Below are 19,271 nucleotides of genomic sequence, written 5' to 3' on the forward strand. Positions count from 1 at the left end.
GGCGGAACAAGAGAGAAGTTTCGAATACGATTTCAATCTCCTGGGACAGAAGTCTTGCATCACAATACAAAAAAAGACCAACGAATTGACATCAACATTTTAAAAGATTCTTACGTAAAATGAACAAGCCTTCCCACTCTGAAATAGGAAATAAGCAACATTACAACAAATTAAAAATTTTCGATCTGTATCCAATATAGCCGCATGGATGTTGAATGAATTATTTGTGGCTCTGTAATGTGGTTCTTCTCTCGCTAAAGAAGTTTGTATCTACTGGGGAAGAAGATACCAAAAAGATAGTAGTGCAAATTGTGCGGGCAACCAGAAGGCCATGTCCTGGGATTGCCCTACATGCGAATTGTGAAGGCTCGTACTACACGGAGAAATCAGACTACCCAAAAAAAAGGTCTTTAAACTCAAATTTCAGTAAACTGTATTTAGTTTTTTAGCACGGTTAGATTGTTTTACTTCTCTCGCAACAGCATTGTTGTCAAAACCAGAGACAGACGCATCGACCCAGCGTCGAATGTTCGAGGAATGTCTTAGCGTGGAATAAGCCAAATTAGGGTTCTTTCAAGTTTACCTAAATTTAAGATGTTTTAACCCGCTACAGAGACTTCGAAAGCTAACGCTGGGTAGGATTTTTTTAGCACTGAGTTGTAATTTTGACGTAAACATTTTATCATTGAAACCATGGCAATACCAGTAAAAATTCGAACGAAAAATAAGCGGGATCGTTTATTGTACTCGTAATCCTGTCGGTAAAATCTCCAATATTTATAATTCTTTTATTAATGATCGTGTTATTAACAATCGCACCCATTACAGAGTAAATTTTAATCGCTATCGTGAATTTTGTAAATGGGATATTGTCATAGGACTTGAACATTTAATAAAATAACAATCATCGGCTTACCTGCACTTCATCCTCCTCCTTATCACTGGCGAACTGGAAATCCTGCCCGAAGGTAATACTGACGGTACTTAGCAAAAGTATGATACAAAACGTTTCCTGATGTCGTAAATTCATTGTTGCAGCTGTGTTGGGAAGAGGAGGATCGTCTATTTCCAAAAACGAAATATCTCAACCGTCCCCCTTCTTCTCTTCGATTTAAGTAACTAACTCTATACTCGCTATGATGGTTTTCTACGTTGGTGTAAAAATTCTTGTTATCCTAGATGTAGGATTATTCGGTTTTTCATTGACCTTAGCACTACACTATCGATTGATTCACTTCAAAGAATTGATCACGGTCATGTTTGACCGTGTATTTCGTTGTGAACTCTTCACTCACACTCACACGCCTAAGCCCAAACCAAACTACGATGGCATTCTAGGCATCACTTTCCGCACTGGTTAACTACCGAGAAGAAACACTACGCCGATGGATATGTGCTACGATGACGGTACACTTTGGTCTCCTGTTGTTCTATATCGTTGTCTTGGTCGTCAGAGATGCTGCATCTCGTGTGTTTGCTACCACAGAGACGGCGACTGATGACGATGATTGTTAGCGGCTCCTCAGCGAACCCTGGGTGCTATTATCTGTAAGAGAGAATAGAGCGCGTAGGGAAAATATGAGTGGAATTGAAAATATAAAACACTTACTAAAGGGGAGAATGGGGAGATTTGAACTTTTATTTATTGATACTTTATTTTGAAATTGGCGAGTTGAGGCATTATTTTTACCTAACTTATACTGTAGATGAGCACTGCAATTATTTAATAGCTTTTTTATCGCGTAAGATATCGCAATTCTTAGATATTAAAAAAATCTGAAAAGTTGTTTTTTGTATAACAAACCCATGTAATGCCCGTATATTAACTTTGGGATCAAGTGTTCCCAGCTAACACATTTTTAATACAACTACTGTAGAACCTCGATATAACGTAACTTTTTTTTCACTACGTTATATTCAAAGCAGATTTGTTTGTTTTTGCGTTACGTCTCCAGGGTGTCCATTCAAAACCAGTTTTTCAATTCCCAGATGTCCAAGAAGTTAAAAAAAACATTTTGCAAAATTATCCTGCAACTTGATATTTTGTTTTTTTTATAAAATGTGGATAAATTTGAGGGACTTGATCCAATTTATTCATGAATTATTTGTAATTAAATTTAAAAAAATATTGTGACCTTTAAACGGTTTGAATTTTAAAAGAGTTTTGGACTAAAAGATATATAATACATTTCTTGAAATATCTAAAAGACCTTCTTCTTTCTAGAATTCATAGCAAGTTCATAGAGATTTTGGAGTTTTATAAACAAATTTCTACTCTGTGTATCTAAACTTCCACAAAAGAGCCAAGTGTCTGTTTCATGGAGAAGTTCTTGATCTGGTAAAACCTATGTTGGAAATGATCATTTTAAGAGAAGCGACGACTCCAAATACATTTTATTGCTCCCCTATGGATCTAGTCAACCCTCTAATACCCAACCCCGACTTTAGACGGGGTACACTTTGGAATTTTGTGTATTTTTTCGTGACTCGGAAATCAAAATGATTTTATTTTTCGCTTACACCTTGACTCATAACACGCATATGAGAAAAGTGTTTTATAACTTTTGAAACCTTTTTGTATTTTTGAAAATTGTTTGAAAAATTGTATTCTTATATAACCTACAAATGCCTGGGTTTATTTAACGTGTAATATAAAAAATCATACCTTTTATATTTTTTCTACTATTAACCTATAACAGAAGAAGAGCTTGGTGGTATTAAAATGATTTCAAACCTGTTTTTTCGTTAATTACACGGAAAATAAAAATATTTTCAGAAATATTTCAAATTTATTATTTTAAAAAAGTACCGTAAAACTTGAATTTTTATTATTGCCAAAAATCAGTAACTAAAAGAGGCTTCAAGAAAAAAATGAAAGAGGGTAGGGCTGTTCAAAAATGAAAAACCAAAATTCATAGATTTGCGAATAAAAATAAATCATTGCCCAAAACGTGTTTAGAACGATTTTAGATAACTGAAAATGATATTTAGATCGAAAATAAAAAATTCAACATTCTGGCCAATAATACGTAAAGGACCTGGGGCCTCCTTAGCTCGCAGCAAAGCCAAGTTGAATGTGTCTGGGTTCGATTCGTGGTCGGTCCAGGATTTTTTCGTAGAGGAAATTTCCTTGATTTCCCTGGGCACAGAGTATAATCGTACCTGGCACACGATATACTAATTACGAGAGCTTTCATGTTTTTGCTTTTCTTATCTTATTCTGATTGCTTATGGACGGTTATTTTGGAGTGAATAGCCTTCCGATCAGGGTTCAGAGTTGAGAAGCCATGAGAGCTTCCATTGCCGGCCACGCCAGCTCTTCCGCTAAGCTCAATTTTCTCGTTTAATTATTCAAAGCTTCTAACGCAAACCCTATTATTCACTTGAGGTAATCAACACCGTCAGCAAAGCCTATCTTTGCTTGACAAAGCTGGATGTTGGAAGCCACAATAATCCAATTGGCTATAAGTAAAGTTACCGAAATTTGACATTCACTTCGCCATGAAGGTTTTCTTTCAAGCAATTTTTTTCTGCCGTTTTATTCACAAATCTAACCCACGTCCGTAAGCTGCATAAATTCTATAGAAAGATCCCGAGCACACTCTCTAAATGCTTCCATCAGATTAGGATTGGCAGTTCATTATGAAGAACGATGAAATTTTAAAAGAATAATAAATTCATAATATCATAATTTTCACATCGTTGATAATAAAATAGCTTGTTGGACAGCCTTTAAGGAATGATGACATTTTAAAAGAATAATAAGTTCGCTAGAGCTAAATATTTCAGTCAATGTAATAAAAACTACCTCTAAAAACTTCATAGCTACTGGATTCGGCACAGCAGTCTTGGGAGGAATCAATAACATCGTTTTGATTCTTCCCAAGACTGCAGTGCCGAATCCAGTAGCTATAAAATTCACATCAGTCGAACCTCTTTCTTCTTCTCTCTAAAAAGTTTTTTTGAATTATCATCTAAATCCTGGATATTGGCATAACTTCAAATCACAAACAAATAGATTTATTTAATTTAAAAATAAAATGTCCCATTTTTCATTCAACAACAGTCAATAAATCAGATTATTAAAACGAATACGCTATCATACTAACTTTGCAAAACATAGATAACAATAATCAATTTTACCAAATGATTTTTCAATGAAACATTTAAAAATAACCTTTCAACCAGATTTCCATTCAACTAAACATCATTCGACCAAATGTCAGTCGATGAATTGTTTTAAAGTCATTCGACCAAATGTCCATTCGACCAAATGTCCTTTCGACCAAATGTACTTTCGACCAAATGTCATTCGACCAAACGCCATTCGACCAAATGTCTTTCGACGCAAATCTCAAATTTTGGTAAAAATGACAAAATTTTAAAGTATAAATAATTTTTTAATGAAAATATTTAGTGCAATATGTCCTTCTGCAAAAATGTACAATTTGATAAGTCACACAAGTTTGCAGAGCACCATTTTTCAGTAAAACTGATTGTTTTCAAAATATTTTCGAAATTAAATTTTGCAATTTTTTGCAAATTGAGAGATTTTCAATAATTTAAAAGATTGTGTTTCAAATGCTGTGATATTTTAATTGAGTAAAATCTATGTTATATCTAGGCTGTGGTGAAAATTTCAGATCAATCGGAACACTAAAAGCTAAGATTCAGATCTCCAAACTTGACAATTTTGTATGGAAAACCGGCCAATGCGTACTTTATTTTGTCCAGTACTGTATATATTATTTTGCAATATCTGGAGTCGTTTTTAGAGGATTTTGTTCAGGGTTTTGGACAAATCCCTGAATGATTATTTCCACAATACTTTCAACAAATAAATACTGCATTGTGTTTAAGAGGGTTACGGGAAAAATCACAGGAGTAGTTTATGAAGCAATCTCTAAACAAATTTTCGCAGGAATTCCGGAAAAAACATGTGAAGGTGTCGAAAGCGATATCATCCAACATTCTGAAGAAATTTCATAGATGAAATTCTTGACCAAATGCTCGGTAGAATTTTTAGATATCAGGAAACATCTGGAGAAATTAGAAATTTGAGAAAATAAGTCAGAAAATAAATTGTTTTCAAGAAATTCTGGACATAATTTGAGCTAAATATTTTGAAGAATCCCTGGTCGAATACTTGAACTTCTTGGCGGAACCTCTGGAGAAATTTCTGATAAAGTTCTTCAAGGAACTCCTAAGGGAATTCGTGAAGTCAATACTGATAAAATGTCTATGGGGACTGTTGGAAGTATCGCTGAAGAAATATTTTAAAAGTAATTATTAAGAGGAACAATCTCTGGAACTACCCATGGAGAAATTCTTATAGCATTGCTAATGGAATTCTCGCAGGAAACCCTAAAGGTGTTTAGGGAAAAATATTTTTAGGTACCTATGTCAAGATGACTCCATGGAGAAATTATCGAAGGAATCTTTGAAGACATCCTCGAGTGAATTCTAGTTGGAATCTGTAGAGGAATTTTAGGGAAAATATCTGGAGAAATTCTTAGAGAAATGCCTTGACGGATTTTTGTAAGTAATCCTTAAGCAATACCTGGATATTTCAATAGTATTTTTTTATTATTTATCTAGGTTAAATAAAAAATATGGGTCAAAACAGGTCTCCTGAGGGTTTAGTCGTATCTTTATTTGGAATTTTCGATTTTTTTTTTGGTTGAAAATTTTTAAGTAACGTAGTAAATGGACGCTTCCTTATGCGGATGCAAACAGGAATCTTCAGCAAATAATCCTTAAAATAATTAGTAACTTAATAAAATGAATAATAATTATTCTTCTCATAGAAGACTAAAGTGAATAGCAGGCCTGGTTCTAGTGGGAATGCAAACCAGGTAGATGCTTCTCATACAAATTAACAGAAAAAACGTTGATATTAAAATTGAGCATATAGTTCACTAAATATCGATTCTCCCATGGATCCAAATATTGTTTGAATATTTTGAATTGAAATGCTCGTTCTAGCATTCTACAGTGTTTGTCATGAAGGTTTGATTGTAAAATAAAAAATACTTTAATTTTCCAATATACATTGTATGAAAAATCCAAAGTTATCTGTCAAATCGTACACTTCAGGTTAATTATCAGAACTCCTGGACTGCACGACTTCCTGTAAGAGCTGGTGTTCCTCAAGGCAGCATTTTGGAACCAATATTATACAATATTTTCGCATCTGACTCGCCTGAATTGCTTCAGGGATGTCAAAAATCTTTGTTTGCTGATTAAACAGGACTCTCCGCCAAAGGACAAAGCCTGCGTGTCATCTGCAGTAGATTGCAAAAAAGTTTGGATATTTTTTCTTCATATTTTCAAAAATGAAAGATTTCTCCTAATGCTTTCAAAACTTAACTAATAATATGCCCACATAAACCAAAAGCTCTTTATTTAACCTTCATGTATACATGAGAGGGGTTCGAATAAACTGGTCAGATGAAGTTAAGCATCTACGGCTCATGTCAGATAGAAATTCAACTTTCAAAACCACATTGAGAGCATTCAAGCCAAATGTAACAAATATTGAAAATAACTGTATCCACTTTTTAATAGAATATCGACATATGGAGTGAAAATCGGGAATGAAAATCACATCGAGATATGGAGATATCGAGATAAGGAGGATATGGAGAGTGAAAATGTATGCAGAATGAAGGGATCGAAGAAATCATCGACATAGGGAGAGATATCGAGATGTAGAACATCGATGTATGGAGAGTCGACTGTATTGTACAAATTTACTAGGGGAAAAATGTTTCAGATTCTGAGAAAATATGATGTGAGTCTCGCTGATAAACTCACCCCAGTCTTTCCTACGGATCGTTGTCGGTGAGGTGAAACATTAATGATTTTATGGGATCGTTTTAGTTACAGTCGTCTCTAGCCGACTAGCGAGAATGGGGAATGTGCGCTGGGAGGCATTAAACGGTTTTATGGTTGGAATCTGTCGAACTAAGAAGGGTCATCTAAAGAGGTCATTTGTATGCCGTGTTGGTTGTTGGTCTTTTGATACATCGACGACGCCGTTGTTTTTTCGAGGATGATGACTCATTTCGGCGCATTTGGACTGCGTTTGGAATGTAGGGCGCTCCTCTGGTGGTCGACTGGTAGACGTTAATTAAATTTGTGAAGAAATGGACAGCCTGTGAGCTCAGGTGCAATACAGTCAGTAGGAGGTCAACGATGCGGTCAAAGGGCTTTGCAGTAGATTCCAGTTTTCAATTAGATGGTACCCCATACGGCGGTGCAAGAAAACAATTTACATTGTGTTCTCATAAAAAATCATCCTTCAGATTTTTTTCGATTGCTTCTGCAATGAACAGCATGAAACAGGCAGTAAATTTCTACCACAGCCTCGTTTGGCAAGATCCCAATCGAAATCAAACCAGCATGAATCCCATCTGGTAGTGGCATGTTTGCGAAGTAGATTTTGTATTTTAGATACCGGTCTTTTTTGCTATTAAAACCTTTTTCCATGGCCAACAAATAAATAATTCATTGAAGAATTTAAAGGCTGCATCGAAGGAATTGAAAAATGCCAGCCCTAATCATCAGTTGGGTTTAAAATGAATGCTATGCTACAATAGATATACAAGAACGGGATAAATATTAAAATATTATGCCACATTTTGTTAAACGTTCAAGTTGTCTCAAGGACAGCAAAAAATGAGTCGCCATTGGGTGTCGAATGAGTCAATCCTTTTATTTCTTTTAATCAAGATGTGGGATTATTCACGAGCTTCAAAAGTTCAAACGCAACAGCCTCCTTTTTTGCGATTTGAAAGGTAACTTTGATTCCTCTAATGGAGTTCAAGATCTTCTGCATAAATCCTCCAAATGCGGAAATACTAACCACGATTGGCGACACTCTTTGTTTCCTCACTTGAATCAAAGAGCCTAGGCTAGGGGCGGTCCATTAATTACGTAAGACAATTTTCGGGATTTTTCAACCCCCCCTCCCCCCATGGTAAGATTTTTTGTATGAAAACTAAAAATAAATTGTATGCCGCGTAAGACATCACAAACCCCCCCTCCCCCCATAAACCCTTACGTAATTAATGGATCGCCCCCTAGAGGCTGCTTCGATTTATTGCTCGGAGAAGCTTGTAGGTACCGTAAAACGGGGTAACTTTGATAATGCGGGTAACTTTGATAGTGCGAGACCCACAACATACTAAACGAAATAACAAAGTTTCTGTTAATCAGTTAAGCAAAACGAATACGAAAGTAAAGAGTATTAGTATGCCACTTAATGTCAAAGCTATTTTTGTTGGAATCAAGTACATTTGATGATTTATATGCAATTATTAAAAATTTGTGAAATTTTAGCATTTTTGAAACGCTCTGAAACAACCTGTTCTACGACCACTATTTGATGAAGTCATAATGAGTTCGTGACTTATTCTTGACAGCCAAGTTGTAGTAGAACATGAATTCGGTCTCAAATCTCTTAGTGAAAACCATTTTTACAAACTGGGGCCATTTTTGTAATCTAAGTAAGAAATTTCCATATAGCGTTAATCGCCTAGAGGTATGCAACGCCCTATAAATGTTCCATAATGCATTCAATTTTGTTCGATTGGTACTCCATTATCAAAGTTACCCCAAAGCAGAAAACCGACTTTCGATTATGTGAAAAATTATATATCCATTCAGAATAAATCTTTTGGCTATCTGTCAACTGCAATTGATAGTTAGGATGCCAGTACTTGTTTTAAAAATATAAATTATAATTCTTTGAAACAGCATGCATAAATATTCAAATTTTCTTCGAAAAAACTATCAAAGTTACCCCGTTTTACGGTATGTGAAAGATTTTATGTACGCATGAGAGCTCATGTAAAGCTAAAATGGTTAAGGATTTACGATTTTCATTACTTAAAATTTCATAGCTTGCGCAATACTTTTCTATTCCTAAAAATCAAGATATTTTTTCACTTGAACATCGAATGGATGACTGGAGACCCATTCAACCGTTCATCTGATACGTTTTGCATGTGCCCCACCAAATAAAGTCATCGTGACGGATATTCGATACTGATTCATTACGATCCTACTGTCAAAGGGTAGCTGCCCAGCAGCTCAGATTGATTTCGCGCCTCGTCAGTGCGCCACATTGATTAGTCAAGCACCGCGAGAAGTGATATCGCGGAAATGTGAGATAGATAAGTGAGTGTTTCATCACGTGAAACAGTGACACGCTTACGCTTGGTCGAATGGGTATCGAGACCCGAGGACCGGTAGTGCTGTAAAGTATCTCAGTCATTCACACGAACCGTCATCCTATCCTATCTAAAGTAGGGGAATTGAGTTTCATCCCATTGGAAAAGTGGAGACTATCGGTTATGTTTACTCTCTGACTTCGATGATGTGCATACATGACTGATTTAATTCCTTACTAATGCGTCGCAATCACGTTGCTGGGAAGACTGTTGATAGAATCCAGTTTTACGGACAGTGGAAAACTTAAGGCTCGCTTTTTTCATCTAAGATAGGGGTTTTCAGACTTTTTGGCTCGCGGAGCACCTGTCCAAAATTTTTTCATGAACTTGCATCTTATAAATCATCAAACGAAAACCTTGTTTACTAGGCTTAACCTTCCTTGTGCAAAGGGGTCATTTTTGGCCAAATCGGAAAGGTAAATGAGCTGTAACTTTGTAGAGAAAAGAGATAGAAATCTGAAATTTTATGAATTTTCCTAACTTCTACAGGGTTTTCGCCAAGAGTTTCTGAAGGAGTTTCTGACGGAATTTCTCCAGTGATTACTCTAGTAAAATCTTAACTAGGATTTCTAAAGGAATTTCTCCAAGGATTCCTCAGGGAGCTTTTCCAGAGATTACTTCCGGGACTCCTCCTGATATTCCACCAAAATTTCTATAAGAGACCCGACCAGAATCACATAAAAATATTATTACATATTATAACAAAAGCTGTTAAAAATAACAGAAGTTGTTCTTAACTTGTCATTTTTTTGTGGCAGATTTATTACAATATTTGTTATATTTTTGACATTGCATTTGTGAGTTGGCTGTAAATAACATCTAAAGTCATGAGCACAAAAATAATTGCAATAACTTTGTTATGTTGTGACATGTTTGAAACACGTTCTGTAATAATTTTGCTGTAATTTCAATAGCATTTGTTATATTCTATATTTATTCGGTGCAAATTTGGTTAGAATTTTCGTTATTTTCACTACTAACGATATATGTTCTATAAAACTGGTGATATAATAAAATCATATCAGAGCAACACATTCTGATATAATCTTGTTTGTTCTATCTAGTCGGGAATCCTCTAAGGATTTCTCCAGGAATATCTCTACTGGGATTTATGCAGAGATGCCTTCAAGGCTTTCTCCAAGTTACAGTACGACGCCAAATATTTCTCCAGAATTTCCTCCGGATTATTTTTCGGATTTTCTCAGGCATGCATTTAAAATTCGTTCTGGGCCACCAAAAACTTCTCCTGGGAAATCTTCGAGAATTCCTCTAGATAGTCCTATAGAGATTGACCCATGAATTCCTCCAGGGATTTCATCAAAATAAATAAGAAATCATCCAGAATTTCATCTGCGATTTCTTAGAGATTCCTCTAGAAACTCCTCTCCTAAGAAAGTTTTTTGAAAAAAAAAACCCTAGATAACTCCCTGAAGAGATTTCCCGAGCAATACCTGGAGGAACTATTTGTTTTTTCAAAGATGCCTACACGTAAATGCTTTCAATGCTTCAAATGGTGTTGTCCTTTGAAGGAAGCACCAAACCAGACAACGGACTAGCATGCAACGCCCAATTTCACAGTCAAAACCTTGCCTTCAGTTGCTCGCTGTCACTATGAACGCTTTAAATTTGCATTTTTTTTTATTTCTTTATTAGCATTATTCAAAACATTATATATTTCTTATATCTAGGTGTTCTTTGTTATTAGACAACACTATCATCTTAATTTGGTAAAACAAATTTAAGATTTTATTAACATTTTGTTAACAACATATTACATTTCTTTTGCCGTAGCAGTTCAGATTTTTTACAGGTGAGATGATATCACTTGCTTATAAGAGAAAAAAAAAAAAAAAAAAAAAAAAAAAAAAAAAAAAAAAAAAAAAAAAAAAAAAAAAAAAAAAACCGGACCTGGGATCGAATCCCATCCCCGACATAGTCACTTATGACGTAAAAAGTTATAGTGGCGACTTCCTTCGGAAGGGAAGTAAAGCCGTTGGTCCCGAGATGAACTAGCCTAGGGCTAAAAATCTCGTTAATAAAGTCAAACCAACCAACCAAGAAAAAAAAACGTTTTCAATTTACTTAACATAAATTAAACTAAACATATAACGCATTAATCGTGGCAATAGCAGATTGTAACTATTTTTGCCTGAAATTATTAATTATTTTATTTGACATTTGTTCCAATGTTTCAACATTGGATATTCTATGTAACTCTATGGTATCATACCAGGGAGGAAGCTTCAGAATATTTTTTTTTTTTTGAATTCTCTGCAGAGCTTTCTTCCTGGTATTACAACAGCTAGTCCATATTGGTACAGCATACAACATGGCTGGCCTGAACATTTGTTTGAATATCGAAAGCTTGTTCTTAAGACAAAATTTTGATTTTCTTTTAATAAAGGGATAGAGACATTTTACATATTTATGACATTTGGCTTGAATGCCCTCAATGTGATTTTTGAAAGTTAAATTCTTATCTAGCATGAGCCCTAGATACTTAACTTCATCTGACCAATTTATTGGAACCCCTCTCATCGTGAATGTTCTTGAAGTTTTCAAATGAAGAGCTTTTGGTTTATGTGGGAATATTATTAGTTGAGTTTTGGAAGCATAAGGGGAAATCTTCCATTTTTGCAAGTATGAAGAAAAAATATTCAAACTTTTTTGCAATCGACTACAGATGACACGCAGACTTCGTTCTTTGGCGGAGAGACCTGTGTCATCCGCAAACAAGGATTTTTGACATCCCTGAGGTTAGTCAGATGTGAAAATATTGTATAATATTGGTCCTAAAATACTGCCTTGGGGAGCACCAGCTCTTACAGGAAGTCTTGAGTATGCTTATTTAGTATGCTTATGATGAAACCAAAGTATGTTTTTATTTCAACATTAGGAAACGTCAAAGTTTCGGTAAAATTCCCGTAATGTGCCAGCACTTATCTAAGCTTCGTGTAGATGCTTCGGGGACCACGTTCTGAAAACCGCTGCTCTAAGATAATAATTAGCTGCAATTCCCGGTTCCATTGCTTCTTTGTACGAGTACTACTGCTGCTTCTTTCAATCGACGTCGAGGAAATGACAGCGGCAGAAACCGACAAGCAAACAGGAAAATATTTATCTTTTCCATTTCATTTCATACACAAACTTAGCTGAATGTGTACCCAAAGCCCGGCCAACCAGACCAGTCTGCTTAAAGTCATTTAGACAATCAGCCCAAGGTTGACCAAACTGACGGCGAAAGGAACTGCTGCTAACTTTGAGCGACGATTGCATGATTTGTTTACCCACCTTTAGTTTGCTGACTGTTTTGAGTTGACTGAATGTGCTCGAACATGTGATTGCTCATTTATCGAACTGCACGCGTAGATATCGAGAAATGGTGAAATGGCGCGTCAATAATTGTCAGATATTTGCTTGGATGACCAGTTTTTATCTCTATCCGCAATAAAGTTTATGATTCAGTCTTATATTAAAAAAGGTATTTCCCCAAAAGATGAATAATGAAATATGTTCAATATATTTCTATGTAGCATGATTTTCTGTTAAAATTTTATTGACAAAAAGCAAGCTGGCAAAATAAAAAAATACATTAGTAGTTTACGGAGCAAGTTGCAGAATGATGATTCTCACAACACGAGAGGTAAATTTATCCTATGAGGGTTAGAAATTATATAGGAATGCATTCACCATCATTTTACAATTTCTGAATTGTCGTGTAATCATTTTGTAACTGTTTTGAGTCGCGTAATGAAAAAGCGTTGCGTAATAAATCATTACAACACTGGTTTCAGTTGCGTAATGACTATTCCCGCATTGCATACTTCTGTGCAGGAAATTAGGCCATTTCATGACAGATTGGCGTGATGAAAAACAGCCTATTTCGATGAGAAATTGCAAAAAAATACGATTTTAACAAAATTTACAAATTTTACAAAACTTACAAAATTAACAAAGTTTAATTTCGAAAGACTCATTTGCAACATCTGACATCATCGTTTGTTTTGTCATTGCGGAATCATCAGTTGCAAAGTAATTTCATACCGCACTGCTTGCCAAACGCTCGTTTTCGAAAGTGCCATGTGTGACGTGACACTGATATGGGTACACCATCAGAGAGTCCAAACGTCAACTCGCAAGATAAAGGTTTACTTGCTGGGGTTGGGGGTGGTGGAATCTTTGCTCTTTTTAAAGACTTGAATGATTTTTTTTGGAGCACGTGGCATTTGCGGTTTTGCTCGCAGTTTGTATCTAGCGTATTAACGCCACAACAGCCTACAAGCTTGGTGACTCGACAAGACATAAGGTGAAACCATTTTTTCCGACCGACAAATTTGCGGTTGAATCAATTTGGCGTGAAATTGAGATAATTCAACTTTGTCAAATGTCAAGGCATATTAAAAATGAACTTTGCGAGGCTTCGAATTGAACCCTCATAAAACCCGTCAGGCTTATAAATCATGAACTTAGCAGAAATTAAGTGCTACTGCATGACGCGATCTAAATTTATTCACAAATATGCAAAACGGTTCGGGTTCTGCTAATGGCTATCACATTTCATATCAACACGATCTCTCGTAAGCAGCACTCCCCCAGTTGTCCCCCCAAGAGCCATCGCCTAGTATGGAATTTCTCTCCAAATTGAAACATAAAAAGCTTTCAAACACGCTACGCGAGACGAACAGTTCTGTAGGATTATGCTGCTGAGTGTGTGAGTACCGTTTTGTCTCCAATCCCGAACAGACTCATAAACCATAATCCAATCCCGAACACTTGATTTCGTATGGAGTTTTTTTGAAATATTTCACTGAAATGTCTTCTTCTTCTTGGCATTAATGTCCCCACTTGAACAGAGCCTGCTTCTCAGCTTAGTTGCCAAAGTTGCCATTTTCGCATTCGTATATCGTGTGGCAGGTACGATGATACTCTATGCCCAGGGAAGTCTAGGAAATTTCCATTACGGAATGATACTGGACCGACCGGGAATCGAACCCAGACACCTTCAGCATGGCTTTGCTTTGTAGCCGCGGACTCTAACCACTCGGCTAAGGAAGGCCCCCTTCCACTGAAATGTATAATCTATTTTTAAGGACATAACGGTCGGTTGTAATTCTATTTAATCAACTTAATTTAGACACTGGCAGTGGTAATGATTCTTCAGATTGAGGTCTATAAAACTAGTTCAAATGAATTTATTTTCTAAATTATTTGTTTGTCGTCTTATGAACATGGTTTTCAGAATTTGAATCAAGGTGTTTGGAATATAAAATAGAATGTAGGCAGTGTTCGGCATTTCTCTTGCACATCTATTGAATCATTACTAAATTATGCGTTTAAAGCCGCTGTAACGTAAGCCTTAAGTGTTCGGAATATGAGTCAAAACGGTATGCCGATGATGATGGTGGCGGTCGTGGCGTGCCATTCCCGAACTAATTTTACGATAGGCATCTCCGCCAGGCGAATGGCAATTAATGAATTAGTTGATTTATGTATTACCAGGCATAAACATAACACAAATTTATGTGATTGGGACAATGTTTTCGATTGGGGCCGATTTAACCGCGGTACAAACTGTCCACTTTTTGAGTAAGGGAGAAAGGGAGTTGTCTTTTGTTGTTATTCGTGCACCGGCAGTCCTTGCCAACAATTGTTTCTGAAAAACCTTAAACCGTTAGAGAAACTAGCAAAGAAATATCATAAACTGATTTAACGGATTTGATTATAAAGCTACAATAAATATAAAATTTTAGGTTTTCTTACAGTTGTCTTTCCTAATTTGATCGCAGGTTTCTCTATATACACACACTTGACAAAGGCAATATCAAAATCAAAATCATATTTTAACATAGCTTTTATATTTTCTTATGAAAAATAGGAAAAATCATTCGATCATTATTTAAACAAACCCAATCTTTGAATCAAGAATGTATCACTCCTTTTACCTTTTACTTTTTACAAAAACATGTTTTGAGATACAGTCAACTCAACCTTGCTCGATTTTAGATATCTCGATATAGAGTTAGTTTATAATAGTAAAAGTTGGTTTTCATGGCTACCTCGAGGGTCCCTTAGATCACATTTGCACTGGTTTTGGGTTCTATAATTTGATACTTTCCTAATTCGATGGTCCCTTCAATATCTAGTTACGGAGAGCTGACTGTAGTTTATAGCAAAACAGCCATACAACTTCCTAGAACAACTGTAGGGAACCGTTTATTAAGGGTACACCGTTCATTAAGGTACACCTGGCTTCAAATACAAAGTTGACTCAAAATTTTACAAATGCTTACACCGCGGAACACGTTTTTGTCTCAAGCACCAAAATACCGCCTTTTACTAAATTAAGGGTTGCTGAGTCCATTTCCGTTTTCAGAAATATCATGGCGCGTTTAATTTTCGAGATATTGACTGTTGAAAATGCAAAATTTGACTGTATAAAACAATTATTATCAACAAAGTTAATAATACGTTCGATTAAAAAAAATGGTTGCTCATAAAAGTATTGTATTTGGTCTTACAAGAGAAACGAAGAATTTTATATAAAGTCTGCAAGCATGTTGAAAAAAATCGATTTGAACTAAATGTTATCGTGAAATTTCAACTAAATTGTATCTAAATTGAAAGTTCAAGACCTATTTAGCATGTTTGGTAGATTATATCACTAAAAAGTTTGATAAATCATACTTTAGATTTCATGTAAACATCAATAAAACCAGTGTGTTATGCAACTTTGGCGACCTGTAGCTAAAAATTGTGACGTGCTGGAACATTTCTGAGAAAGGCATCAGATTTGGCAGCCCCAAATCTACTAGAGACACATTATTTGTTCCTTGAGACACGCAGAGACACATTTCGCAGTTGCTGTGGGGATTGAAAGTACATACAGAGACAGTTAAGTCTTCATGTTTCAATATGGGACTGCACCAACTTCTTATGTTTTCAAACAAATTCAATTATATATTTATGTGATCATTGTATTCTTTTCACCTTTAGGAGAACATGTACAAATTCATTATAATTGGATCAAATCAGAGGCGCAAATATTAAGTGACATATTAGTTGGTTTTGAGTTAAAGATATTCTACCAAGCGTTCCAACGATGTTTAGGTGATTTTTTCGCTCAACAGAAAAATTAAAATAATTTGTACAAAACTGGTTTGTTTTTTGACTCCCTGACAAAACTGGTTTTTGTGAATTGAAGACCATTTGTCAGAAAAAAAGATACTATAAAAATGCCTAACAGGAACCAAAATTTGGACAAAAAGAATCCAAACGGAATCAAGAAAATAAAACGAAACCTTATATAGGAGCCATGAAATGAGTGTTTGATTCTCTATCTATAGTATCAGAGCAGACATTCCTCTAAGATCCAATCCTTTTAGTTTTGAGAATTCCTCGTGACATTACGAAAAGTATTACTGTTTGAATTTTTTCTGTAGGAATTTCATCAAAAATTCATTCAGATGTTTGCCCAAATGTTCAGATATTATTCCGGAAATTTCTAAAGGAGTTCATTAAGTGATTATTTCCCAAGGAATTTCTGAACGATTAAACCGGGAATTTCACAAACAGAACCACAGAAATGGGGCTTTCCTTGGCCGAGTGGTTAGCGTCCTCGTCTACAAAGCAATGCTAAACCTGAAGGTGTCTCGGTTCGATTCCCGGTCAATCCAGGATCTTTTCATAATGTAAATTTCCTTGACTTCCCTGGGCATAGAGTATCATCGTACCTACCACACGATATACAAATGCGAAAATGGCAACTTTGGCAAAGAAAGCTCTCGGTTAATAACTGTGAAAGTGCTCACAGGAACACCAATCTGAGCAGCAGGTTCTATCCCAGTGGAAACGTTAATGCCAAGAAGAAGAAGAAGAAGAATCACCGAAATAGAATTTCTCCAAACATTATTTAAGAAACCGTCGTAATTCCTCCAGAAATTCCTAAGACATTTTTCAAGAAAGTCCTAACTGCTCCAATATTTCATCTATTGATTCATCCATAGATTTTCGTGGGATAACCCCGAAGTTCCCGATCAAAACGTCTTCTAAAATGCAATAGATAACTTCTCCAGAATTTTTTAGGGATTTCCTTTAAAATTGTCTTTAAGGATTTATATAAGATTTAAATTTGGGATTTCTCTAAAGATACCTTCAGCAATTGCTTCAGAGATTTCTTCTAAGATTTTTATTAAACTTCTCCAAAAGATCTCTGATATTTTCTCAAGTAGATTCTTTCTAAGGTTTATACTAAAATTCTTCCAGATATTCTTTGAAATTTTCTCAAGTAAGTCTTCTTCCAGGAATGTCTCCAGAGAAATGCCTAGGATTTTTTTTTGAAGGATAAATCCGTGAGGTATTTCTAAAGAAAATCCTAGAGTAACGGTTGATAAAACTTGGGTTAGTTTCAAAGTCACCCTCAATGATCCCTGAAATAACTCCTAGACTCTTGGAGGAAGTTTTAGAAGATTTTCTTGATAATTTGCATACGTAAAGATTGGACTAGGAAAAAATGCGACACTTTGTTTTCGGTGTAACTCTTAATCGCGTGGGTAAAAACTAATGAAATTTTGGGTAATACTAGTTTAGGGGTGGTTCATTAATTACGTAAGGGTTTATGGGGGGAGGGGGGGGTTTGAGATTTCGTACGCGCCATATAAATAATTTTTGATTTTCGTACAAAAAATCTTATGATGGGGGGAGGGGGGGGGGGTAAATAAACTGCCAAAATTGTCTTACGTAATTAATGGACAGCCCCTTAGAGTATTGTGTCTATGTGTGCAAAAATTTATTGCGATCTGTCAAGCAGTTTTCAAAATGCATTCGCAACAAGAAGAGCTACGCCAGCAAATCTTGGGCGCGATGATCGATAATCCTGGTCAGTCACACAGATGGATCGGCAAAAGGTTTGGAATCCTACATTCCTCCGTGTCTCGCGTTGTGAAGATGTTCCCGGCCGAAAGCCGAAAATGGTGTGGAATCATGTAAACTGAGCGATCTTGTTTTCAATTTCACTTTCAAGATGCAAGAAAGCATGCAATATTGGTGAATGTTGTGATAATAAAAATTCTCCAAAATTAATTAAATTTCACACGAATATGGAACAACGATTAGAACGGTCGGTTTTTGGAGGTTATCAAAATCAATGATTGTTAGAAATTGGCTGGAAAATTCGACAATTTATATTTTTTATTTTCAAAAAGGGCTTGTTCTTCGAAAGTATCATCAACTAGAAGCCTGATGGAAAAAATCAAGTTATTTTTGGAACAACAATTTTACAGATATAATAAAATCATTTTCCCCCTATATTTTTAGAGAAAACCATTTTAAAATTGAAGGGGATCGGTATGAGTAGAATTTTTTTGGTTAAAAGTACGTCCTGACGGAAGTGCTAATATAGTATTAATATGAAAAATGACTTACGCCTCCATAGAGTTACTTATTAAGTCCCCAGGTGACATTTAAGCACAATAGATACACAATTGCTTTATTCTTAGAAGACCTTTCAAAGTACATAGACAATCATCAAAATTGGCAACACTGCTGTAATAAAATCGACTTCATTTTGCACCTTTTTTTTGTAATATGTTATTCTGAGATTACCAATTGAAATTTTCAGAGAAAACCATTTACAATTTGCTGCAGATCGATAAATATGCGTACACGATTTTAAAAGTATGAGACTTTTTAGTAAAACTACCATAAACAGTAAAAGTTGTGCTTAGGACTGTGGTTTAAACGCACGATATGGCTCTCGTTTGCACAAATATAGTTTATTTAGTAAACCAGACCAGTTTTGAACACGCTTTTTACTTTCCTCTTTGGCTGGGAGTGAAAGGATGGTGTATCAGCAAATTTGGCCATAAATGGGTGCATGACTAACGTTACCTAATGGTGGAATATAGTTGACGAACAGCTTTTCTTAGGAGTTTTTGGAAAAATTATTTGGCTCTTCAACCAAAAGCATTTTCTAAGATCTTATATTTTAATAGTATTGTAGAATAATAGTTGAACGATGCACAGAAAACCGATTACGAT

At 35.5% G+C, this 19,271-nt stretch overlaps 1 protein-coding gene across 12 annotated transcripts in view; it reads right to left on the reverse strand.

The window, feature by feature from the left end:
- Positions 1–19,271, reverse strand: part of LOC5577287 — a 570,169-nt gene that overhangs the window by 123,440 nt on the left and 427,458 nt on the right. For all 12 annotated transcript variants that reach the window (XM_021843494.1, XM_021843492.1, XM_021843491.1 and 9 more), the window contains one exon: positions 917–1,546. In XM_021843494.1, the coding sequence (XP_021699186.1) occupies positions 917–1,030 (114 nt within the window). In that variant the 5' untranslated portion in view covers positions 1,031–1,546. The remainder of the gene's footprint in view (positions 1–916; positions 1,547–19,271) is intronic.

This window comes from Aedes aegypti, chromosome 2 (assembly GCF_002204515.2).
Source record: "Aedes aegypti strain LVP_AGWG chromosome 2, AaegL5.0 Primary Assembly, whole genome shotgun sequence".
In the NCBI taxonomy this organism is placed as follows: domain Eukaryota; kingdom Metazoa; phylum Arthropoda; class Insecta; order Diptera; family Culicidae; genus Aedes; species Aedes aegypti.